The sequence below is a fragment of the Marmota monax genome, unplaced genomic scaffold (genome assembly GCF_021218885.2).
Source record: "Marmota monax isolate L192 unplaced genomic scaffold, Marmota_monax_Labrador192_F-V1.1 WCK01_AAM20220418_F8-fsc00035, whole genome shotgun sequence".
Taxonomy (NCBI): Eukaryota; Metazoa; Chordata; class Mammalia; order Rodentia; family Sciuridae; genus Marmota; species Marmota monax.
In genome coordinates this window covers 5207561-5232071 of record NW_026691961.1, presented here as the reverse complement: position 1 = coordinate 5232071, position 24511 = coordinate 5207561, and the positions used below count along the sequence as shown (strand labels likewise).

Genomic DNA, 24511 nt, shown 5'->3' with positions numbered 1-24511 from the left:
GGCGCCGGGGCTGGGGAGGCCGCCGCCTCCCTGGGCCTGCCCGGGCGGCCGCCTCCGCGATGCCGCTGCTGGTCGACGGGCGGCGAGTGCGGCTGCCGCAGTCCGCCGGGGAGCTGGTCCGAGCCCACCCGTCTCTGGAGGTGAGCGGGGCCCGGCGCGGGGGCTTCGGGGCGGGCCCGAGGGGAGCCGCCGGGCCAGGTGCCCGGCGGGAGGAGCCCTCCTCCGCCCGCCGCCGCCACCGCCACCGCCGTCCCTCTCCTGACACGGAGTTGAAAGTTGGCGCTGCCGGCGCGTTCGGAGTCCGGCCGCCAACGCGGTTTCCTCTTGGGACTCCGCGGAGCTCTTCCTTCTTCAGAGGGCACTGCCCAGGCCCCTCTGTTACAGAGGAAGGGACGGGCCCAGAGAGGTTAGGTGACTGGACCCGGGTCGCACAGCGCCGGGCTTGAGGACACCCCGGGACCCCCGGATCCCAGCAGGGCGTTGCCTCCCCCCAGTGCGGACTTGCTGCTTTTAGGCAAATCTGGGCGCCCGCCCTTGCTCACTGGCTCTCGCAGGGGGTCCCCGCCCTGCGGGGAACCATGCTGCGTCCTTGTGCCCTCGGAAGCAAGGCTGTTGCCGGGTGGGCCGCCGACAGCGCCTGGGCAGAGGTGTCCCGGCGGGTTCCTTCTCCTTTCTCTCCTTGCCCTCCTACCCCCGGATGTGGGGCGCCTGGTTATTTTTAGCCCGAGGAGAGGACCACGCCCTGATGGAAGGGTTTTTGTCTTTGTTTTTCCTGCTTTTGTCCCCGAGTGATTCTCTGAACCCTCAGTCCACGCGCGTGCAGGGACGTTGGGGAGAGTGCACGGTGTGAACCACAGCGGGGACTCGGATCCCGCTAAGGGGGCGTCACCCTGCGGGTTGAGGTGTGGAGCCCCCGCCGGGTGCGGGCGCCGTCCCGACCGCCGGGCGACCTCGGGGTGCCTCCGGGCGAGCGGGGAAATGGGTTTTCATCACAGAAACGGCTCGGAGATCGCAGCGTTAAGTGCCGCGACGAGAAACGGGCGGGCACCGCTCTGGGACGGGAAGCAGAGGACCGAGGCTAGGTTCTAGAGGCTTCCCCGGCTGGACAGTCCGTGGCGTTGGGTTGGCTAACTTGGCCCCCCGGGTCCGTCCCCGCGATGTAAGCTTCCCAAGGTGGAGAGCGAGTGTCCACCTTTGTACCGGGGAGCCCAGGGCAGCCCCTGTCCTAGACTTTGTGCTCAGTAAATATTAGTGACATCGATGAATGAACAGATCGACCCTGAAAACCGTGTGCAGGTGCCAGAGCGAGCGACGGGGACCAGGCGGGCAGCTCGGTGTGCCTCTCAACTTGAATTTCAAGTCGTGATGTTACCAAATTCGTGCTGGGCTAAGCATTGTGCCCTGTCACTTCCTTGTGGGATGTATGACATCAGGAGTAGTACTCAACTCACCGAGGGAAGGAAATTTCAGCCAGCTAAAAAGTTTAGGTGACACTCTACTTTCATGTCTGTTTGAGATGGAAAGTGAGGTTGGTGTCCAGGGCAGCTCAGCGTTGGAGGCATGTGGTGACCTGCCAGGGCTGCGCCTCTCAAGGAAGGTTTTGGCCTATGTAGGGAGACTTGGCCCAGAGAGGCTGCATGGTGGGGACCATGCCTATTACAGAAGCACAGAGGAGGGTGCCACTGGTGGGCAGCAGGGTACCGGCTGTGGGAGCAGACTGGGATGTCTCCCTGGTCCTGGAGAGTGAGTTGGAGCACCCAGGAAATACACCTGGAGAGGCGGGTTGCACCTAGATGACTGAGCTGCTGTGGATCTGTCACCTAGTTAGCAGTGGGAAGATATGAAAGGTTTGATTAATTTTTTCCATAATGAGCAGTATATGCTCTTCATAGGAAATAGAAAGTATAAATATTAAAAAGAAAAATAATTGATCACAGCCATTCTTCATGTTTTGGTGAATATCTTAAGATTTTCCTATTTTTTTTTTTTTTTTTTTTTGCACTGAGAATTGAACCCAGGGCACTTTACCACTGAATTAAATCTCCAGCCCTTTAAATTTTTAAATTTTGAGACAGGGTCTCACCAAGTTGCTTAGAGCCTCACTAAATTTCTGAGGCTGGCCTCAAACTTGCCATCCTTCTGCCAAGTCAGTGGGATTCTGGGAGTGTACCACCACATCTGGCATGTGAAGTGCTTTTCAAAATGATAGCATGGCTGAATGCAGTGGTGCATGCCTATAATTCCAAGCTCCGGAGGCTGAGGCAGGAGGATTGCAAGTTTGAGACCAGTGTCTGTCTCAAAATAAGTAAAAAGAGCCAGGGACGTGAGTCAGTGGTTAAGTGCCACCTTGGGTTCAATCCCTGGTAGCAGGGAGAAAAAAAACAAAAGCAAACTCTGGGTCTTTTTGGTGTGATGGCTAAGTTGTAAGCATGAAGTACCAGCATTTATAGCCTGTGACAAGCACACAGGGCGTCCACCCTCATCTGCGGTTTTGCATCCTGTAGTTTATTACCTGGGTCAACCAGTCTGAAAATATTAAATGGAGAATTACAGAAATAAATAATCCTTAAGTTTTAAATAACTTTTATTGAAGTATATTGTTTGAATTGTTTGCTTTTTGTTCTTAGTTATTAATCTCTTTCCCTGTTTTTGGTATGGGGGATTGAATCCAGGGCACTTAACCACTGAGCCACATCCCCAGGTTTTTTTTACTTTTTGAGACAAGGTCTCAAGAAGTTGCTTAGGGCCTCACTACATTGACTGGCCTTCAGTTTGTGAGCCTCCTGCCTCGGCCTTCCTTTTGACTTGCTGGGATTACAGGCGTGGCCAGCACATCTGGCCTAGCTGTTGTTAATATTACTGTGCCAAATTTATAAATTAAACTCATTATGTGTGTGTATGTATTGGTAAAAATATCTGTAGGGGTTAGTACCGTCCATGGTTCAGGCAGCCACAGGGGATCTGAAACATGCCCCGGAGGGTAAGGGAGGGCTGCTATAACAGCCCACTGTAGTAGCACCAGGGAACTTGCCACGCGCTGCCACTGCCCTGTGAAATAAGTGCAGTTACTATTCTTATTTTACAGATGAGGACCGAGGATCAGGAAAGTTGAGTGACCTGTGCAAGGTCCCAGATCCTCCAAGTGCTGAAGCCCGGCTGGAACCCTGGCAGTCTGCCCTTGTCTTTGGTGCTGAGTAATTCAATACAGTAGCCATTAGCTGCATGGCTATTTACATTAAAATTAAGATAAATAAAATCTAAATATCAGTTCCTCAGTCACACTAGCCGCGTTTCAAGTGCTCAACAGCCACAGGTGGCTGCTATATGAGACAGTGCAGATCCAAATCATTCCCATCCGGCTGAAAGTCCCTTTGCGCAATGCTTGAGCTCAGCAGTTTTCTTCCACTGAGTTACAACCTGGAAACCCTCACCCATTAAGAAAAAATTTGAAGCAGGGTCTTATTATGTCACCCAGGCTGGCCTTGAACTTGTGATCTTTCTACTTCAGCCTCCTGAGAAGCTGGGATTATAGGTGTGCACCACCATGCTGGGCCAGCTTTCACTTTTTTTTGCACAGGGGATTGAACCCAGGGTCACTTTAACTCTGAGTCACATTCTCATCCCTTTTTTATTTTTAATTTTGAGACAGAGTCTCACTAAGTTGCTTATGGCCTGCCTAAATTGCTGAGGTTAGCCTCAAACTTGTGATTCTCCTGCCTCAGCCTCCTGAGTGGCTGGGATGGCAGGAGTGCACCTTAGTACCTGGCTCCGCTTACTCTTAATCATTCACTTGGGTTCAGTAACCATCCTGGAATGTCTTGTTTAATGGTTCTACAATATGAATGCACCATAACTTAATTTCTGCCTTTCTTAACTTATTTTGGTGGCTTTTATGTATTTATTATCTTTTTTACAAAATCCAAACGTGAATGGAACCCAGGGCCTCATGAATTGGAGCCAAGTGCTTTACCACTGAGCCATACCCCCAGCCTGTTTCTGCTTTTATTTTTTAATTTTTTACAAATTTTATTTATTTTGTGGGGCTAGGGATTGAACCAGGGGTGCTCTACCACTGTGCTCCACCCAAGCCCTTTTTATTTTTATTTTGGGAAGCTAAGTTGCTGAGGGTGGCCTTGAACTTGCAATCCTTCTGTCTCAGTCCCCAAGCCAAGTCATTGGGATTATGGTTGTGCACCACTGCACCTGAGTCTACTTTTAAACATGGAGGTGTTTGTGAGATTTCACCAAAGTGAACATTCTCAGAGCTACATCTTTATGAACAGGCTTAGATTTTGAGTAGAATTGATGTTACAGAATCAGTGTTTAGAAGCAGTGAGGCTGGCGGCCCCCTTAGATAGGATTGGCAGGGCAAGGGAGGAGACCTTGGGGCTGGGGGACAGAGGTGGGAAAGGGTGACAGCCACCCACTGGTGAGCTCTCGTAGGGGCCAACACAGTGCAAGCCCAAAGCAGGTCACGTCTTAGTGGATCCTCACCAACTAACAAGGTGGACGTCATCCTGCCATTTATCAGAGGGGGAAACGGGTACTGGGTAGGGCTTGCCCAGGATCTGCTGCTCATAGGGTGTGCTGCAGTAAGGTGTTCATGGTGGTCCCAGGGAGGAACCCGGGTGGCATTGAGGCAAGTGCTCCGCCCATGGAGCTGCACACCCTGGCTTTAGTCATTTGGATGGGAGACAAGGAAAGGGTGAAGGCGTAGTTATGGGAAAGGAGGCTCGATTTGAGAACCATGTCTGTTGGCAGTGCCGCTGCCACCGTGCCTCACGGCTCCCACGCTCAGGCCTGTGCAGGAAGCGTGGCGCCAGCTAAGGGAAGCAGGCTCGCTCCCGGTGCAGCTGGGTGAGGGCTCGGCCAGCCACTCTGCACACAGCCTGTGGGTCAGGAAGGGCTTTACATTTTTAAATAGTTGAAAAAATCAAAAGAATAATATTTTGTGTTGGGAACTTAGATGAAATTCAAATTTTGGTGTTTCCTATAAATAAAGTTTTGCTGGAACACAGCCACGTCCCCTGGTCTGGTGTCTGTGGCTGCTTTGATGCTACAGCGACAGAGACTTGTGGCCTGGTCTCAAAGCCTCAAAGGTCCTCTTCTCAGGAAGAGTGGGCAACCCCTGGGTTGTAGTGGAGTTGGTGTCCAGGGAATGTCACAACTTGAGAGAACGGGGGCTTTGATTTCAGAATGTGACGAAGTCGAAGTCGGGCTGGGGTGTCCCCAAGAGAAGTTCCGCTGAAACGTCTCATTTCCCAGAGTGGAGGACTGACCCACTCGCACTCTCATGGGGCAGTGTCGTCCTGTCCCTCTGGCTTGTTCCTTTGGGAAACAAGAGTCGTGTTGAAGAGAGGATTGGGGTCTTTGGGACAGTGGTTTGCTTTTGTGGGTGACCTCGCCGGCACAGGCGTCCCTGGAACACCTGCCACATTTATTTCCTGCCGACAACGCAGCAGTTGCCTTGCCAGCCTCACGTCCCACCCCGCCTTGCTCGATGCCCCCTGCAGTGCTAGGTGGTAAAGCCAGAGCCTTACAGTTCATTTCTTGAATTGAAGGCTTGTTTCTTTTCTTTTTTTTTGTTACCAGGGGTTGAATTCAGGGGCACTCGACCACTGAGCCCCATCCCCAGCCCTATTTTGTATTTTATTTAGTGACAGGGTCTCACTGAGTTGCTTAGTGCTTCACAGCTGCTAAGGTTGGCTTTGAACTCATGATCCTCCTGTCTCAGCTTCCCAAATCGCTGGGATTACAGTGGTACAGCGCTCAGCATCCCCACCCCACTTGTTTCTTTCTTTTTTTTTTTTTTAGAGAGAGAGAAAAAAAAATTTTTTTAATATTTATTTTTTAGTTTTCGGCGGACACAACATCTTTGTTTGTATGTGGTGCTGAGGATCGAACCCGGGCCGCACGCATGCCAGGCGAGCGCGCTACCGCTTGAGCCACATCCCCAGCCCCCCACTTGTTTCTTTTAAATTATTGTTTTGCTTCCAGTTAGTGGAAATTCCTTAACTGAAGAAAACGATGAACAACTAGTCAAACTTGTCATTTGCTACATCTTTTATTGATTCACCCCAAAACCTAAATTAGCAGAAGGTATCAGAATGGCAAAAAGCTTATACAAGTCTGTAAAACAGCCAGGTGCTGTGACGCACACCTGAAATCTTAGCAACCCAGGAGGCCGAGGCAGGAGGATTGCAAGTTCTAGGCCAGCCTCAGCAACTTAGCAAGGTCATAAGCAACTTAGTGAAACCCAATCTCCAAATTAAAAAAAAAATAGGTCTGGGGACATAGCTCAGTTGGTGGAGCACTTGCCTTGAATACACAAGGCCCTGGGTTCAATCCCCAGCACCACCAATAAATAAATAAATAAATACATAAATAAAAATTTTTAAAAAAATAATAAAATAATAAAAAAAAAGAGGGCTGAGGATGTGGCTCAGTGGTTAAGTGCTCCTGGGTTCAATATACTCTCACACATTTTAGTAAGTGTTTTCATTGAGGTATTTATTTGTAAATAAAGAAGGAAATAATGCAGGTTAGTGTTTTATCAGTTTGACATTTAAAAATGTTTAATTCAGCTTTCATTAAAGAATTTAACACCTAAATTCTTTTTCAAAATTCTCTATCCTCGGGTTGGAAACTGGGGCCTCGTGCATGGTAGGTAGGCAAGTGCTCTAGCATAGATGACACCCTCAGCTCCTAAATTCTCTTTTTTAAAAATAGATTTACAGTATAAGAATTTATACAAATACCCAACTAGACAAATCTTTTGATGTCTAATGTTAATATGTCCTTCATAAATTCTCATTTCTTTTTGTTTTTCTACTTTAATGACATCATAGCTGGGCATGGTGGTGCATGCCTGTAATCCCAGTGGCTCAGGAGGCTGAGGCAGGAGGATGCAGGTTCAAAGTCAGGCTCAGCAATTTAGGGAGGCTGTAAGCAATCTAGGGAGATCCTGTCTCAAAAAGTAAAAAGGGCTGGGGATGTGGCTCAGTGGTTAAGGGTCCCTGGGTTCAGTCTCCAATACAAAAAAAAAAGACATCATAGAAGACAATAGCCGCAGTAAAGTCCTTTGTGGTGGCGCAGCCCAACTGTGGTTTCGTTGGTGACTTTTTCCCGTGTGAATAAGCGTTTTACCCTTGTTGATGAATAGTGTATTTATAGCTCTTTAAAAAACTGTCCAGTTTTGCCTTTCACTTAACACTCAAAACTCCTCCCATGTCCTTCCTAATTCCTGACTGCAGTTAGTGGGTGAGCTCGTCCCACGTAACTGACTGCTGTCCACGTAAGCCTCCTGCTGTCCGCGGCTCTCTGCTGCTCTAAATAACACAGCCATGGCCCTCAGTACAGAGTTCTGCAAGTGGGGTGAGTAGATGAGGGGACAGGGAAGTCCTAGCCTGCTCTTAGAGGAAGAGAAGGAGGGCCATGGCCTCGGAGCCACTACTGTTAACACAGTCAGGAGTCACTCCCTCTTGAGTGAAGAACTGTGATCGAGGATTCTTGACTCTTGTAGGTAAAATGGCTTCCTCGTCTCCTGGGCATATTCCAGATGAATGCTACGCTGCTTCTCATCTCAGCCTGTCACATGACACACCAGATACGCCAGCGTGCTTCCCACGCAGAGCACACTTCGGCTCTCTCCACCTATTTAGTTATTCAATCCTCACTAATTCACATCACTATTTTATTTTTTTTAATTAAACAGGAAAGAGCCAGACTTCTCAGAGGTCAGTCTGTTCAACAAGTGGGACCCCAGGGCCTTCTGTATGTTCAGCAAAGAGAGCTTGCAGTGACCTCCCCAAAGGATGGTAGGTTAGGAAGCAGTGAATTGGGCGTTATCCCAAAAGGCTACTGGATATTTTATTTTATTTCTTTTTCAAACAGGCTCCATCTCCATTCTGGGTTCTGATGATGCCACTACTTGTCACATTGTGGTCCTGAGGCACACAGGTATGATGAGAGAGGTGGAGGACACCATTGCTTAAACCGGCCCAGCAGTGTGGGACCATTTCCCTTCTCACCTTGAGCTTCCTGGTACCTGTTTGAAAGCTGACTTGGCTTACCTTCTCTCTCGTCATCTGCATGGTACCTCCCTGTTGCCCTGGTCAGAATGGGTTGGCTGGGCAGCACGGACTTTTCTATTTTTTTTTTTAAACAGGACATTCAAAGATGAGGCAGCTGAGTGGACAGGAGTAGTCCTGGCTTGCTTCCTGAATTCCCTGGGGAATAACCTGAGTCATTTCACCCTTGTTCTTCAGGTAATGGGGCTACCTGCCTGACACATTGTGATGGAACTGACACCAAAGCCGAGGTCCCCTTGATCATGAACTCCATAAAATCCTTTTCTGACCACGCTCAAAGTGGAAGGTGAGCTCCATGCTACTCTTTCGTGAATTGGGAACTTTGTGGCATCGTGACACTACCATGGCTTGCTTGCTCCCCTGAGAATGCAGCCCGCCTTGGCACTGCTGCAGCAGTGAGTGAGTGAGTGGACGGGTCACAGGTGCAGGCAGGTAGTCAGTGCTGGGTTCTCCACAGGTGGGACCCTGAACCTGTCGTTCCACTTTTAGAGATGTGCTGTTAGGTCTGGGCCCTTCACATGCTGCTGGTACTGCAACTGTGGCCTCTCTCGCTCAGCAACTGCTTGTTGAAATGCTTCCTCTGAGCAGCAGCTGGCCACAGAGCCAAGCACGTGCTGCCCCATGGTGCTCTCTCAAGGGAGGAGTGGGCCCAGGAAACCACAGGGGTGTCTGGTGTGTGTGTGGGGGGACAAGGCAGGGAAGCAGCGTGTGGAGGCTGGGGCGAGGGGCAGTTTGACATCCCAGTCCAGTGGTGGCTTGGGTGTGGATTGCTGGGTAGAACCGGCCCCTGACCTGGCAGTCCCCCAACACCATCTGTTCCTCTCAGCCCCCGCGCTCCCTCCATTTGACAGGCACACAGAGGAAGTATACTGGAGTCACACGGCTAGAGGCTAGATCAGTGCTGGGCCTTCCACTCAGGCCACCATCACACCTCTGCCCCTCCTTCCTGTCACTGCACAGGCTTGACTCATTCTGTTGGTGGCCATAGAGTGAGCTAGTCCAGTGATATGCAAGTGCTTAGAATCCCAGGGAAGCTCCGTCAGTTTCACTCATTAACTTAAAGCAACGCAAACATTTTTTCTTCCTCCTTTGGTCCCCAGGACTGAACCCAGGGCCTCCTCACACACGCCAAGTGTATGCTGAACTGACAGCCCCAGCCCCCAATTTTAAATGTAATTGTCTTCTGGCTGGGTCAGCCACAGGCTGGCAGGCCTCGTTGCTGTGACCTGCGCAGTTGCGAAACAGCAGGTTCATTTTGTACTGGCTCCAGCAGGTTATGTCCTAGACCTGACGCTGGGCCTGGACTCCGGGGTTCTCAGAACATGGTCATCAGCTATTCCTGGTCTGTTCCTAGGGGAACTGATTTGGTTACTGTGGAAGCCCAGAGCCTAGTCTGGTAGTCCAGTGGTCACAGCCCTTCTTACTATTTAACATCTCTTATGAGGCCACTTGATGCCACACCCTGTACAGGGTACATAGCAGTTCTGGTTCATTCCTTAGGAAGGTCGTGTGTCTTGGTGGACATCAGTGCAATATGGCAGCACCTCTCCCCTCCCCCAGCACGAGTCTCCCAGGTTGTTATAGGCTATGGAGAAGGTCAAGTATGAGAAATGGGGTCAGACAAAATTAGTTTGGGTGTTGTAGTTGTATCACTTGTCAGAGCTTTACTGTACTCTGTGCATGGGGACTCCCAGGGAGAGGTCACAAAAGGCACGGTTTCTCAAACTACCCCTTGTTCCCATCTCATGGGGCCGTGTTTTGTGCTCACACCGTGGGAAGGTCTGGTGTCCTGGGTCCTAGGCTTGTGCTTTAGAAATGCAGATGAGAACCCCTCAGGAGGCAGCACCCACCTAGTGTCTACTTGCCAGGGAGCCCTCTCTTACATCACCCAGCTCCTCCTGGGTGAGGACCTCAAGAAATTTTAGAAGTGTCTTACTTGGGTGGGTGGATGACGAAGCAGTTGTGTTCCTCTAGAGCAGTTTCTCACCTCTGCACAGGTGGCACTGCATTTGTGTTCAGATGGCCATCCCCTCCGTCATCAGGGAGCTGGGCAGGGTCCTCAGAAGACTGCCAGTGGCCTTGGCAGCGCCACCCACATTCCCAGTGTGCCCCAAATTTGTGTGTTGTGAATGAAAAAGGCCAGAAGCATCCTGGAGCAGGGGTTCGTGGAAGCTCAGAACTAAAATCAAAGCAGAACCAGCGTGCCCTGCCGCGTGCCGTCCTGGCTCTGACCACCGTGCCGTCTCTTTGCCAGGCTGGAAGTGCACCTCGTGGGAGGCTTCAGTGATGACAGGCAGTTGTCACAAAAACTTACTCACCAGCTTCTTAGTAAGTTCATTATTTCTTTCTCTAGTTTGATAAAGATTTCCACCTATTTTTTGCTTGAGTTAAAAATCCCAACTAGAATGAAGCCTAAGAGGGCAGACTTGGAGTAGATGAAGAAATGGTCATGCTCAGCTGGAACTGAACACAGAGGTAGAACAGCACGGAGCGAAATGTGGAGGGGCTAACAGAATGGAGACAAGATTTTCAACTGGCACATTCTAGTATAGTAAATGATCCAAATTATATAAACAGAACCATTCTGGTGGGCATGTCCATTTTAACCTGCAGAATCTAAAACACTTATATTTTTATCCCTATTAGCAAAAAAACCCAACAACAAAAAAACACTGTCCTGTCTTAAAGCACAGCAGTGAGGCAGTGAGGTTGGCACACACACAGGCCAGAATACACATGAGGCAGCTGTCAGAAGATGATGCGACTTGGCATCATGGCTTAAGTTTTTAAAAGGTTTGACCCATCATTCTCCTTTTGGGAATCTTAAGTAATCTGAAATGCACACAGATTTATGCCCAGAGATGAGCAATAGAACATTATTTACAAGAAACAATAATCTGATAACTATCAGTAAGTTATGCAGTCACTAAAAGTTAAAGAACTTTGAATTACAAGCTCTTAAGCTTATACATGTGTATTTTCCCATGTGTATGAGAGGATATAAAATTGTCTACATGGTGTGAGTGGGTATGAAATTGACTCTATGCTTGGGCTCAACTGTCCACAGAAAAAGAGGGAAGGAGAGAGACTGAGTATTGACACAGCTAGGATAGTTACTTCATTATGCCCCTTGTATTTTCCACGATGACCATATTTTCTTGTATACATGTGTGCAGTGCTGGACATGGAACCCAGGGAGGGCCCTGGGAATGCTGGGCAAGCGCTCTGCAACTGAGCTTCACCACCAGCCTCACCAGATTTTTTATGACCCTGATAATCAAGGGGACAAAAGGTGATCAGAAGAAGAGTTATTAAAATCTACTCTTAGGGGTCTGTGTCCCCCAAAAGCTCTGAGAAGGAAGATAAAGATGGAAAGGCTTAGTTGTCTCTCCGTTGGGCTTGAGGCTAAGCATGTGTCTGGCCTCAGCCCAGGTGGTGGCTGTAAGGAGGGCGAGGCAAGCGCTCAGCTGGCTTCCGCCTCTGCCCCTGTCTTGACTTGCTCAGCAGTGTGTTCTGCCCAGAGGAACTTGTTTGACATCCAATTTTAAAATTCTAATTATAGGTGAATTTGACAAACAAGAAGATGACATTCACTTGGTGACATTATGTGTGACAGGTAAGTTTTGCCAAAACAAGCTGCAGGGTTCAGGTACGTTTTGCCCACAACTTTCCTGCAGGACTAGCACCAGGACCCAAGTCGGAAAAGACACACAGAGGTTGTCCCAGCTTTGTTGGCCGTCTCTAGCCACCACCGCCCACCCCACCCATGTCAGACCCTAGTGCAGGTGCTGGACTCTTCTCTCCACATGCACTGCATCTCCCTCCTCAGGACTGTCAGAGCCTGCCTCTCCTCTCTGGGAGGGGAGGCCCTGACCAGAGGAACTGCCCCCTGCTTGGCAGATGCCTGGGAAGCACCAGGGTCCTCTACTCAGCAGGGAAACTGCTATTATCTGGTTTTCTGATGTCTGCCCCTTGTGCAGTGAGGGCTCCTCCTCTGTTATTACACATAGTGAAAACAATTGTTTACAGCTTCTTAACGATTATATCTTAAACCTTTTTTTCTTAATTTCTTAGAATTAAATGACCGAGAAGAAAATGAAAACCACTTTCCAATAATTTATGGCATTGGTAAGTAGTGTGTTTACTTATGGATTGGAGGATTGGGTTCTTGTTGAGAAGGCGGACTCAGATCAGAATCTGACGGAGGATCCCTACTGCCGTCAGTGCACGGCAGGCTGGACTCCTCTTTTTACTGTGAGACCCTGGACATGCAATTTGACCTCTCTAACCTTTAATTGTGGAACTGCCACAACGTCCATAACCTGAGACTCTGGGGAGCAAAAGACAGCAATGCACAGCATACACTGCCCACCTGCACAGGACCCAATAGGGCCAACACAGGCCTGCGTGTGAGCGGGTGCCCTGTGGGGAGGGAATGGGGCATCTGGATCTGTGTGTACTTTGGGAACAAGGTAAGGTCTTTATTGAGAAAAAAGTGTATACCTCTCAGGCTATCCAGAACCTTTCTCCCTCCTGTGACAGTGCCTAGGATTCTCGGGGATGTGGTCTGTGATGGTCTGTGTTTGCAAAGGGGTTCTGCTGTACCCTCGTATTTATTTAGCAGGATGGTGAATATGCAGGTGCTCATCATCTTACTCTCTGTAACTCTGTGTCTAAAACTCTTAAAAGTTCAAGTTAAGAACACTATGATAGCATGTGGACATAGGGCTGACCAGATGGCTTTGCCATGTGCTTGCTGAGCATCTGCCAGGCACGGCTGGGGCAGGACATGTCTTACCTGGCCCGGCTCAGGCCTCGGTTGTTTTCAAGGCACAGAGACTGTGCTGTCCCTTTCCAGAGTGGGGAGGCTATAGACACCAGTCACTGTTTAGTTCCCAATCTTTTCTCTCAACTTCTGGCTCTTACATGATGGTAGAAATGTAAGACTGTGTAAGTCTTTTGTCAGTTCAGACTCATCCTGTTGTCCCTCACAGCTGTCAACATTAAAACAGCAGAGATATACAGAGCCACATTTCAAGATCGAGGCCCCGAGGAGGAGCTGCGAGCTGCCCGAGCTTTAGCTGGAGGCCCCGTGAGTGGGAATGTGTCTTTGTGTTATGGGGGTGAGGAGGGAAAATGAATGAAACACCAAAGGCTTGAGTTTTAAAGAACTTAGAAAAGCTCATGTCTGCCTCTTTAAAGCTCAAGACTGATTTTGGGTTATAACCCAGATCCCAGGTTCTCTGCCTTTTTAAGTGCAGGAGGATGTAAGTATGAATCCACAATGTCTAGATCCAAAGAGAATGAACCTCTTTTCATTTTAACGACTTTCCATGTACCTTTCCTACAAAGGGAGAGGGGAGCTTCTCTCCTCTGCACTTGGGATCTTGCATTCTTTTGGACCAAGTCACTGAAAAGCAGTGTCCTGGAATGATTTAATTAACCCCCCAAAATGATCAGATCAATTTAAAACATTAATTTCCTTTAGGGTACTCTCCCCTCCCCCATTTTGGTAGTGTTGGGAATGAGCCCCAGAGCCTGGTGCACGCTAGGCAGATGCTCTACAACTAATTTACATTCCCCAGCCCCTAGGATGCATTTAAAAAAAAAACAAAAACAAAAAAAGAAAAAACTGGTGCTTAGGATGCTTTTTAATTCTAAAAATTATGGTGGTATACACCTGTAATCCCAGACAAGTGAGAGACAAGTTTAAAGATAGGGTCTCACTCAGTTGCCCAAGCTGTTTCTAAAAGGGATGGGGATATATCTCAGTAGTAGAGCACCCAGCATTCAACTCCAAGTACTGTTAAGAAAAATACAAACTCAAGACTTACACGTTCCATTTGAGGGATGGCTTGAACAAGTCTTTAAAAGTACTCAAAAAAATCAGAAGTTTGCTTGTTTGTGAAATGCTGACATTTTCATAGGAAAACATGTTTGGAGTCAGGGTGATTTGTTTGGCCAATCTTGTTTAGGATTCATTTTTATTCAAGGTAGCATAATAATCCTAATTTGGTTAATATCCAGAACACATTTCAGTTTTAGTAACCAAAACTGACTCTTGTTGATTAAGCTGAAAATTATCTTTTTTTTTTTTTTTTTTTTTAACACCAAGGATTGAACTCAGGGGCACTCAGCCACTGAGCCCTATTTTGTATTTTATTTAGAGACAGGGTCTCGCTGAGTTGCTTAGTGCCTCCCTTTTACTGAAGCTGGGTTTGAACTCATGATCCTTCTGTCTCAGCCTCCTGAGTTGGTGGGATTACAGGCATGTACCACCACATCTGGCTCTGAAAATTATCATCGACAAATTTTGGGAATTCAGGGCTGGGGATGTGGCTCAAGCGGTGGCGCACTCGCCTGGCATGCGTGCGACCCGGGTTCGATCCTCAGCACCACATACAAACAAAGATGTTGTGTCCACTGAAAACTAAAAAAAATAAATATTAAAAAAATTTTTTTTGGGGGAATTCAGGGGATAGATCTCTTGATAAATCAGCTTTTATAAGCTGATGTTTCCTTTCTTTTGATGGGGCATCAAGCATTGAGAGCTTTTTTTTTTTTTTTTTGGTGATGCTGGGGATTGAACCAAGGGCCTTGTGCATGCGAGGCAAGCACTCTACCAACTGAGCTATATCCCCAGCCTGTATTGTGAGCTTTTTAAGTTGCAACGTGATCAGTTGCTTGGGGTGTGAATGATAAGACAAAGTTTTGTGCAGCCCTGGGAGCATAGACTTCGGTCAGACACACCTGGTTGTGAGGCCCAGCTCTGATGCTCACTGGACAGGTGACTTGCCACCTGAGTCTCCAGTTTTCATCCAAAGTGGGAAGACTGCCATCTCCTTGCAGGACTACTGTCAGAACTAAACACAGCTAAAAACATTTCCCCACCAAGTGCAGCACCAAACACACTTCAGTAGGTGGCAACTTTGTTATTATGTGAAACACAATTTTTAAGCAGCTTATCATCTGGAAGGGTGCCTTTGAACTAGACTACACTGGAGCTCAGGTAACGGTAGGGTTTGAGAAATGGGTAACATTCCTGATGGCCTATCCTTGAACTGTTCCCTTTTAGATGATTAGCATTTATGATGCAAAGACTGAGCAACTTCGGATAGGCCCGTATTCCTGGATGCCATTTCCACATGTGGATTTCTGGTTGCAGCAAGATGATAAGCAAATACTAGAGGTGAGAATTTACAGGTTGGGTAAATCTTAGATCTCTGGACCCTGGTTTTCTCATCTGTAAGAAAAAAAACGGTTTAGACTAGATAATAGCTGCTTTTCCTTCAGCGGTAATATTTACTTTCTTGAAGTCATTGGAAGACCCGGGTAACTATACAGGTGAAGCAATAAGGAATCTACTGTATTTACTGTACAAGATATGTACATAGAGAACTAGCTATCAATATGAGAATGTCCTGATTAATGATTACAGAACACAAAGATATTCTGACATCTTTATCAAAACAAGGCATAGAGCCACGTTCCTCTTCTCTCAAGCCCACAATCTTGTTTTTCAGAACCTTTCCACTTCCCCTTTGGCTGAGCCCCCCCACTTTGTTCAACATATCAGATCTACCTTGATGTTTTTAAAGAAATACCCCTCTCCAATGAATATGCTGTTTCCTGGAAATAAAGCTCTCCTCTACAAGAAAAACAAAGATGGCTTATGGGAAAAGATCTCTCCTCCAGGAAGCTAAATGTAGGAATTACCAAAGAAAGCTACTTTTTTGGCATGACAAAGACCATCCATGGGGTTTGGAAAGAAGATAAATTTGGAATGTACACCATTGAGTCTTAGGTTTCCTTCCTTCCTCAGTGTCTCTCAAATGACTTTCAAAATAAAATCTTATTTTGGCAAAGGCATTTGTTTAGATTTACTTTTTGCTTTACTAAAAAGGTCTTTTTTGCTAGTAACAAGGGACACAGGAAAAATTACCTGTCCCACTGGTGTATAAATGGCTATTTCAGACACATGCATACGTCTTCCTAATTCTGCTGCATTAGTCAAGTAAAATCAATAATTTTGTCTGAAAAACAGCATTTAAATGCAGTAAAATTCATTGTAGATTTATATATAGTTCAGAGTTTTCTAACCTAAGATTATTTTAGAAGCTTCATATCCAAAATTGCTCTACTAGAAAAAAAGTTTCATCTTGTTGTTCTCCAATATAACAACCTCTAAAATAGTCTCCTATCAGACTAAATTTGATCGGAGAATTATACCAAATCACTGTTCTTTAAGTATAAGGTCATTAAAATAAATGCCCAAACTTTGGTTATTATACAATTTATATTTTTAGAAACCTTTCATGTTTCTAAAGTTACCATCCAAAAGGAAGTCACCGTGCCTACTTAGTGGTAAGATTTATAAACTGAGTTCAGTGGTAACAATTTCAAGAACCTTTATTGAAACCAACATTCAAATAGTATCTCAAGGATGAAATTCTGTTTCAGCAAAACCAATTTAACAATTCCAAATATATATATAAAAACATTTAAAAATTAATCTTGTTAAAGGTGATAATTTACCCCTCCCCCTGGTTATCTGCTATACTTCATTGCACCAAATAAACAGGGAAGACTGTTTGATCATCTGCACCCCTCCCCCAAAAAAAGTAAAAAAAAGGAAAATTGCATTTTAACAAGTGCCAAATGTCAAAAATCACATCAAATCAGAATAATTATAGGCTTAATGTGGCATAACTAAGGCTCCAACACTGCAATCCACAGATCCATTGTGAATTCCTCCCCATCTATGCTCTCCCATTGCTTGACTTTGTGAGGCTAAAAAAAGGCACAGGGGCCCGATTGGAAGGAATGCGGTGCTTTGGGATAGTAGAAATGGGCAGGAATGAGGAGCTTACTTCAGTAATTGTAGCAGTCTGGCCTGGTCAGACTGGGAGAGATGACTTCTCTGGCTCTCCTTTCTGAGCTGGGCCCAGGGTGAGCTACAAGTGGAAGAGAAGCTGAAGGTGCTCCAGAGTGACAGGTCAAAGGTACTTACTTGAGAATTCCACCTAAGGAGCGCTGCACAGCATACTTAGTGTCGGACTCTTCGGAGCAGCCTCTTTCGGGCTTTCAGATATTAAACAGAAACGAGCTCAGTCTGATTTAAAAGCTTTACCAGTATTTAAAAATATACATATATACATATGTATATGTGTGTGTATACACACACATATACATATATATATATATACACACACACATGGTCAGGAAGAGATATTAGAGTTACTCTTAATAGATGAGTCCTTAAATTTGTTTATAAAGAGTATATAAAGGGAGAAAAGGAATTGTGGCAGAGGACAGTTCCAGACAGAAGCCTTGCCACAGCTTGGTGGACACAGTCCTTACTCAATCTCCAGGAAAAGCAGCAGTTGGAGACAGCAGGAGGCAGCTTCTTACACTCTCACTGTCCCGCTGAGACCTGTTCTCCTTGAAGCCAACCAATCCAACTCGATCATACTAGAGACCCTTGAACCAGATGGACGAATGCTGTGGTCTCCCTCTACGGAAGCCCAGCAGAGAACCTGTGGAGTCCTAATGAAGGCTGCTTTGCCACAAAGTCACTATGTGCAACCTAACAACTTACGCTTATATTCAGAAAGATGAAAGTGTTTCAAATGGCAGGCACCCGAAATTTTAAATATTCTTTCTGAATAAAAAGTGTTTATGACAACTTGGGGGAAATGGGATTACTATAGTTGGGTGTGCCAGAAACAGTAGTAGTTGGCTGTTTTACATACATATAACATCATCGATTGCCCTCCTAGAAAGCCTGGCTTTCAGGTATGTGTTTGTGCAAAAAAAAAAAAAAAAAAAAAATTATTGTTTAGCACAAATAAGTCACTCCTGTCGTGTGAGCATGTGGCACAGTTCGCATTTTCAACACAACTCCCCTCCCGGGACAGCAGTCAGTCCGCCCTCCACCCAGCTGCGTTTTATCTTAAGCTCTCCGGCTCTTCTACCTGTGGGTGGTTATCTTCAGGGTGCTGGGCCCTGTTCTGGAGGGCCTCGGGATGGCTAGCTGGAGGGACGGAATCCCCAGGGGGTTGCTCAGGGCCATGGGCCATCTCTTGGGTATTTTGCTCGGGTCCAGTGGATAGGTGCTCCATCCTTTCCAAGTCTTCAATGTGACTGACAGAGCTGGTCTCACTCACTGCATCTGAACCTCTCAGGGACCTTTTGAAAGGCTTTTGGCCTAGAGAAAGATGGGGTGGGTGGTGCTGAGCGAAGATGCCTGCCTGAGGCCTTCTGCAGCCAGCACAGCTTTACCTCACAGTAACTGCTTCATCAGGAACCCTGCAGTTCCTGCCTCTGAACCACCTTAAGAGGTGAGGGGGAACCCAGAATTGCTACTGTGACATTAACATACTCCCCAAGCTGCAACCTTTGAGGTTCTCTTAATAAAAGCTCAGAAGAGTAAGCACCTTGGTGAAAATACTGCCAGCTCCCCAGACCTTATGTGTCCCTTGGAATGCCACTGAGGCATTCTTTAAGGTTAAATCTCAAGACTACTTAATGGTTAGTGACAGGGATAGTTGGTCTTAAGAGAAATAGGACTTTGGATTCAAGAACCAGGAAACCACAGGAATGCAGCAAACAGGGAAAAACTATTATTTGTGATGCCAAGGTCTGTTTTCCCAAGAGAAATACAACCAATTTTATTCCTTGTTAACGAACTCAAAACATGGAGATGTGAGGTACCTGGAAGTCTCTGTTTGATTCGAGTGCCTGAGGGGGTTGGAGGTGGTGTCACTCCTGTACCTTGTGCTTTGTAGACATATGTGTGTTCTGTGGACTCCAGAGAACCTGCCAGGAAAAAAAAGGACAGGAGTGGGTGGAAGCTCCTGGCAGAGGCTGTCCTGGGAGATGCCACCTGCCCTTAATCAGCCTGGTGCCTTAATAAGCTGTGACTAGCCATTCAGCTTCCCAGACTGGTGGAGACACTGTATTGCTGAAATGTGCTGAGAACTAGGAAAAGCTGTGCTGCAGCTGGCTCACGTGGCCACCCTGCTGAGTGTCCTATCCTCTCCTGTCTCCTGAGTCCCTGGGAATGTGTGGCCAGTGGTGTGCACAAACACCCCTGGGGAGCCAGGCCCAGCTGCGGAACTCACTTTAGCAAGAAGAAACAGACACCTCTTTGCTAAAGGCCGAGGCTTGGCAGATTAGAAATCAGATTATCTTTTGCTGTTATGACAATGCAGTCATCATTTCCTGGGGAAGGAACAAAGGAGGGACCTAGGGGTTGGGAATATTATTTCCTTCACAGAGCAGCAAAGAAGTCATAGGCTTTACTATTTTCCCCAAATTCCAGCGACTGGTTACACTGCTGGCTGCCTGCCTGGCGTTAAACAAGATGTCCTAGCGCTGCGTGCTGTGTCCTTGGCTGCCCACTTTTTAGAGTAGCTTCTGCTGGGAACTACAAGGAACAGTAACCCTGAGCTCAGGTGCCCAACCCCCGTTGCCTTAAGGTTCTGAACAAACATGTCTCCACTGCTTCAAGGCACCAAGCCTGCCTTGTAGGGCTGTGTCAGCTGTCTGGGGAGAAGGAAGGTGGTAACAGTAGGGGCAGACATGCTTCACCTGCTCAGGTGCCTGGCAGAGAACCCAGGGATAGAGAATGGGAATGGAAGAGACTTCTTAGCAGAAGGGGAGTTGGAAACTCAAGGTGTTTGGTTAAAACTCTCAGGTAAGTGAGAACAGAGTCCTACCTGCTGTTAAGTTAAAAGTTCTTCCCTTTTGTGAAGCTTGCACTGGAGAAAACCAATTCAGCAAGGATCCTACTACAGGTATCTGCCGCAGCACTCCCTGTAAAACATAACCATTGCTCAGAATGGCCTTGCTGAGCCCCCTCCCAGCCCATGGCAGCTGGGGGTCCTTGTGGTGGCCTCACCTCTTCCAGAAGTCGCTCCTCATTCGCCTTCTGCAGCTGGACCTGAGCTTCCTGAATTCCTTTCCGAACAACTTCCGTCATGTTTTCCAGAAGCTGTTTAAGACCAAGAAAGGCATTATTTGCCTACGTCTCTTGCCTAGAGCCTAGAAGAACTATGAGCACAGCATTTGGGACATTTTTCAAAAATATATCAGTAGATTCTGCATTAAAACACCGGTAAAAATGAAAGTAGAAAATCAAATAAGAGTATAAAATGCTCATGGAGGCCCAGACACACATATCTTGGCGACTGCCCTCATTTGCCAGGCAACAGAGGAGAAATAACTACTTACAACCTGAATGTTGCATCAATGGAAAACACGCTGTTCAACATTTATGGAGAAAGAGTCAGAAGTAATGTAGAAGCCCACCCCACAGAGAATGCAGCTAGTATCTAGCCTTATTTTAAACTTCCTTCTCTTCCCACACTACCCAAAGGAATTACATAACACACGTCTGCTTCCTCTCAGACATGCCTGGTTTGGAGAGTGTGTCCTCATCCTTGTACCCTCAACCTCCATGCCAAGTGGCCAACAGGGGCAGGTCTGTTTCTGGTGGGAAGTCCGTTATCAGAAACACCTGCCTCATCCACTCAAGCCCAGCTAGCTCCTTTTTGAGAGGGAGGCGTCTACCATCCATAGTCTGCACCGCACCGCGCTTCTTGGCTGAATGTGCCTCTCCCCACTGCCTGGTGAGCTCACCAGGGCAGGGACTATGTCACACCCACTTGGCATTCCTGATGCCTGGCACCACGCCTAGCAACAATGACAAGCTTTTTGGGAAAGAACTCAGAGTAGACATTTTTGAGGGTAGCCTTTTTCTTCAGGACCCCAACTAGCTGGCCAACCAAGACCTAGAAAAGGTATTAAACACTGACTGGTCTTACGGACCCTGGAGTTCTCCTCGATCTCCCGGGCTGTGACTGCAATGGTCTCCACTAGTTCGGAAACATCTGTGTCGTCACTTGCCATGCCAATGTAGATGCAGCTCTTCATACTTTTGTATTCAGGGCCTGTGGAAACAACAGACAAGCTTGGCTCCCAAGTCCTCTGATGAGGGTGAGCCCTGGGCCACTTTCCTTTATAATAACCAGGACCATGCAGAAGGAGCCTCCTTCACAGAGTGAGGAAGACACCGCTCAACAGGGGAAGGTGCGGAAGGCTATTGAGGAGGAGGGAGGACTCGCCCTAGGAGCCGCACTTCCATCTGCACTGAGCCAAAGCTTCCTCCCAAGAGGAAACCTGTTTTCTTCTAACCATTATAGAAAATGTCCCTCCAAAGATCTTTACTCATAAAAGCAGTAATTACCCATTTTAAATGTAAGATCAGATTCCAGTTCATTTAACTTTTTCAGGAGTGCAGCATGGATATTTTCCCCCTCTGGGTCTGATTTCAAACTGTTCTTATCATCATTAGCATGTTCATACCTAAAAACAATATCAAACAACAGCACTTCAATCTAAGAGAACAAATGTCTCTTCAGACACAGGATTGTAAGTGGAATATGAGCTACTAGAGATTAACATGGATGTGAAGTGAGACAAGGGAAAGGAGCCACTGTTGTGTCTTAAGATCAAAAACTTACAAGAATATTCTAAGTCTTTGGCCCATGAAAAATCAGGAAGAAACAAGGTCTGGAGGTCTCTTACATGCCTTGAAAAACAGGAGATGGGCCTCCTTAGAGGAAAGCATCCACAGAAGGACTGTAGAGGCTTCATGTAGAGGCCAGTGGAGAACTCTCTTCCTTAGACCTGGGTTCTTTTGCTTATTGATTTGCAGTTCTTATATACCCAGGAGGGTAACCATATCTCAGGGTCTCCCCCTGGAACTTGCACATTGGCACATACAGACAGAGCTCACGTGGCTGCCTGCTTCACAGAACGCAATGGGGACCAAACCACCTGTGTGTGCTGGGCCTTAATACATGTCCAGAATGCCTAGGTGAGTTTTCAATAGATAACTATGCTATGACTTATATTCATCTTGGATTTCTAAGCTGGTTCACAAAATGTCCCACCCATGTGCTTGACACAGCCAGGTCATCTTCATCACGTGGCCAGCCAGACCTTTACCTGACAACCCCGATTCCAGGCCAGTTGGGGTCATCAACATATAGGAGACCTGCCATCCCTTCTACTTCCTGCTTGAACTCTTCACGCAGCTGTAGGGTACAGGTCAGGACTGGCAGTTTGCTTTCAATACAGGCTACTAGTTGATCCACATCCTCTCCTCGAGTTCCTAAAACTGAAAACATTCACAGGATGTATAAGAAATGCTTAAGGAATGGTTAACAGTGAGAAGAAGGGCTCCCCTTCTACTCTTAGCAAGGTCAAAGGCTCTAGGTACATCCAACTGGCTGCAGCTGAGGAGTTTAAAAAAAAAAAAAAAAGCCACTCAGCTAGATATGAAAGAATCACATTAAAGATTAACATAGCCAGCTGTTTCAGGTGTAAATATGCTCTCCTCCCATACAAGATTATTTATTTATTTATTTATTTATGGTACCAGGGATTGAGCCCAGGGCTACTTAACCCCTGAGCCACATTCCCAGCCCTTTTTATGTTGAGACCGGGTCTCATGAAGTTGCTTAGGATCTTGATAAATTTATGAGTCTGGTTTTAAATTTGCAATCCTCCTTCCTCAGCCTCCCAAGCCACTGGGATTACAGGTATGTGCCACTGTGCCCAGCTCATAGGTAATTTTAATACACAATCAAATTCTCTAATGTAGAAACCAAATTCTTCTCACAGAAAGACTGCTTTGATTAGGTCATAAATATCCTTTCACAGGTTAAACACAAAAAGGAACCACAGGTCCTCTCTCCACATTACTACAAATGGAGTGAAAGTAAAGTCTTTTGGTGGATTTGTCTGAGATGCCAGGAAGGGCAGGGGATGGTGCCAATACCATCATTTCAAGGTAAGTGCTAAGAGTAAGAGGTGTTAGGGCTTTGGGTGTAAGTGTCTTGGGATGCTACTCCCCCATCCTTCCCTCCATTCAGCCACGAATCCCAGCAAGCTCAGGATGTCCTCAGCTGGCTTCTCCAGCCTCAGAGACTCAGCCTCCAGGGCCAGTGGTGAGGCCATTAGCAATCTCCATAATAACGGATTTTTTTTTTAAGTATTTTTTTAGTTGTAGATAGCACCACATAAAAAGTAACTAAAGGACTGTGTCTGAGGATTGAACCCAGTGCCTTATATATGCCAGGCAAGCACTCTACCACTGAGCCACAACCCCAGCCCCAATGGCCTTTTTTTTTTTGCAGGACAAATGCCTGCATTTTCTTGCTTTCATGACTTTGAGAAAATATCATCCCCCAAAAGTTGAACACATCTCATGAAAAACCACCAAACATTTTCTGAAAATATTTAGATCATCTCTCAAAAAAAGCACCACCACATTTTTACTTTCTTCCAGATGATTTTTAAAAAACTGACACATAAAAATTGTACATATTCATAGGGTACCAGGTGATATTTTGATACATGTACACACTGTAGTGTACAAATCAGGGTAAGCATCTCTATCTTCTCACACACTTACCACTCACGTGTGGGAAAGCATTCAAAGACCTTTTACTAGTTATGAAATGTATAGAACATTATTGTCATCAGAGGTCACCCTACTGTGCAACAGGACACCACAGTTATTTCTCCTGTTGTTTAGTTTTCATTTCGCTACCGTGAGGTAATGGGGAATGTCTGGAGAGCAAGAATCTTGCTCAAGGTCCCACAGGCACTTAGTGGCTGAGAAGGAAGATACATGTCCCCAGGGCTTTGTCATGAAACACATTTTGAACTACACTGCTTTCTGAAAAGTCTAAAATGGTGGCTCTCAACGTTCACTGGCCTACTGGAATCTGTGGGGAATCTTCTGGATAGTGGGACACATGGAAGCTCTTGGAAGATGGTGCATCAGGAGAGGGCATGGGAGCTCTGTGCCCTTTCTTTATACCTTGCCTTGTATTAGGTCTTCACCTCTGAGTACCAAAACATATTGTTGTACACCTTAAATACATACAGCAACAACAAAATGCAACTGAAAAAAAAAATACTGATGTCCAGGCTCCACTCCTGGACCTAAGAAATCAGATTCTCTGTTGATGGCCCAGCTGCTGGTAGTTGTTAAGTCCTGCAGGTGATTCAAACATGCAGTTGGGAGTAAGAATCATTGAAACAGAAAAACCAGGGTCACAGAATATCAGAGCATAGGAATTTGTGATTTCAGAAGTCTCATTCTATTTTTGAGATGTTACACTAGAATGTTAATCTACCTAAATGTAGTCCAAAAGAAAAGTTAAAGCCCTTCCAAAAAGAATGTTGGAGCTGGGTGTGGTGGTGCACCACTGTAATACCAGTGACTCGGGAGACTGAGATAGGAGGATCCCAAGTTCAAGGCTAGCCTCAGCAACTTAGTGAGAGCAAAGCACTCCTGGATTTGATCTCCAGTTACCATCTCCACCCCCCAAACAGACAGACTG

General features: G+C 46.6%; 2 protein-coding genes across 9 annotated transcripts in view; one reads left to right on the top strand and one right to left on the bottom strand.

The window, feature by feature from the left end:
• Ntan1 (N-terminal asparagine amidase) lies at positions 1 to 15959 on the top strand. 4 transcript variants are annotated; one of them, XM_046440426.2, is made up of 10 exons: positions 1 to 140; positions 7715 to 7817; positions 7894 to 7959; positions 8268 to 8376; positions 10345 to 10418; positions 11653 to 11706; positions 12165 to 12218; positions 13085 to 13182; positions 15166 to 15279; positions 15594 to 15959. In XM_046440426.2, exons 1-10 carry the CDS (start codon positions 60 to 62, stop codon positions 15675 to 15677), a joined length of 837 nt encoding a protein of 278 aa, XP_046296382.1. In that variant the 5' UTR covers positions 1 to 59; the 3' UTR covers positions 15678 to 15959. The 4 variants fall into 4 exon arrangements, with proteins under 4 accessions (XP_046296382.1, XP_046296372.1, XP_046296397.1 ...); XM_046440416.2 differs by having other exon boundaries at positions 6 to 140; positions 15614 to 15959; XM_046440436.2 differs by lacking the exon at positions 1 to 140 and adding an exon at positions 387 to 406 and having other exon boundaries at positions 15614 to 15959.
• Pdxdc1 (pyridoxal dependent decarboxylase domain containing 1) overlaps positions 15008 to 24511 on the bottom strand; it is a 54682-nt gene continuing 45178 nt past the window's right edge. For 4 of the 5 annotated variants that reach the window (XM_046440232.2, XM_046440392.2, XM_046440296.2 and 1 more), the window contains exons 17-24: positions 22104 to 22275; positions 21340 to 21458; positions 20922 to 21043; positions 19993 to 20085; positions 19811 to 19907; positions 18804 to 18908; positions 18065 to 18297; positions 15008 to 15333 (exon numbers count right to left, since the gene is read on the bottom strand). In XM_046440232.2, coding sequence (XP_046296188.1) covers positions 15274 to 15333; positions 18065 to 18297; positions 18804 to 18908; positions 19811 to 19907; positions 19993 to 20085; positions 20922 to 21043; positions 21340 to 21458; positions 22104 to 22275 — 1001 coding nt within the window. In that variant the 3' untranslated portion in view covers positions 15008 to 15273. Of the gene's footprint in view, positions 15334 to 16960; positions 17045 to 18064; positions 18298 to 18803; positions 18909 to 19810; positions 19908 to 19992; positions 20086 to 20921; positions 21044 to 21339; positions 21459 to 22103; positions 22276 to 24511 lie in introns of all 5 variants that reach the window. The other variant, XM_046440376.2, reaches the window with a different exon arrangement.

Bases quoted from the DNA above. Each gene is read 5' to 3' on its own strand.
- Ntan1 (XM_046440416.2), top strand. From the start codon at position 60: ATGCCGCTGCTGGTCGACGGGCGGCGAGTGCGGCTGCCGCAGTCCGCC. The intron at 8,377-10,344 runs GTGAGCTCCATG...TCTCTTTGCCAG, and splicing joins GACCACGCTCAAAGTGGAAG to GCTGGAAGTGCACCTCGTGG. The intron at 10,419-11,652 runs GTAAGTTCATTA...TTCTAATTATAG, and splicing joins ACTTACTCACCAGCTTCTTA to GTGAATTTGACAAACAAGAA.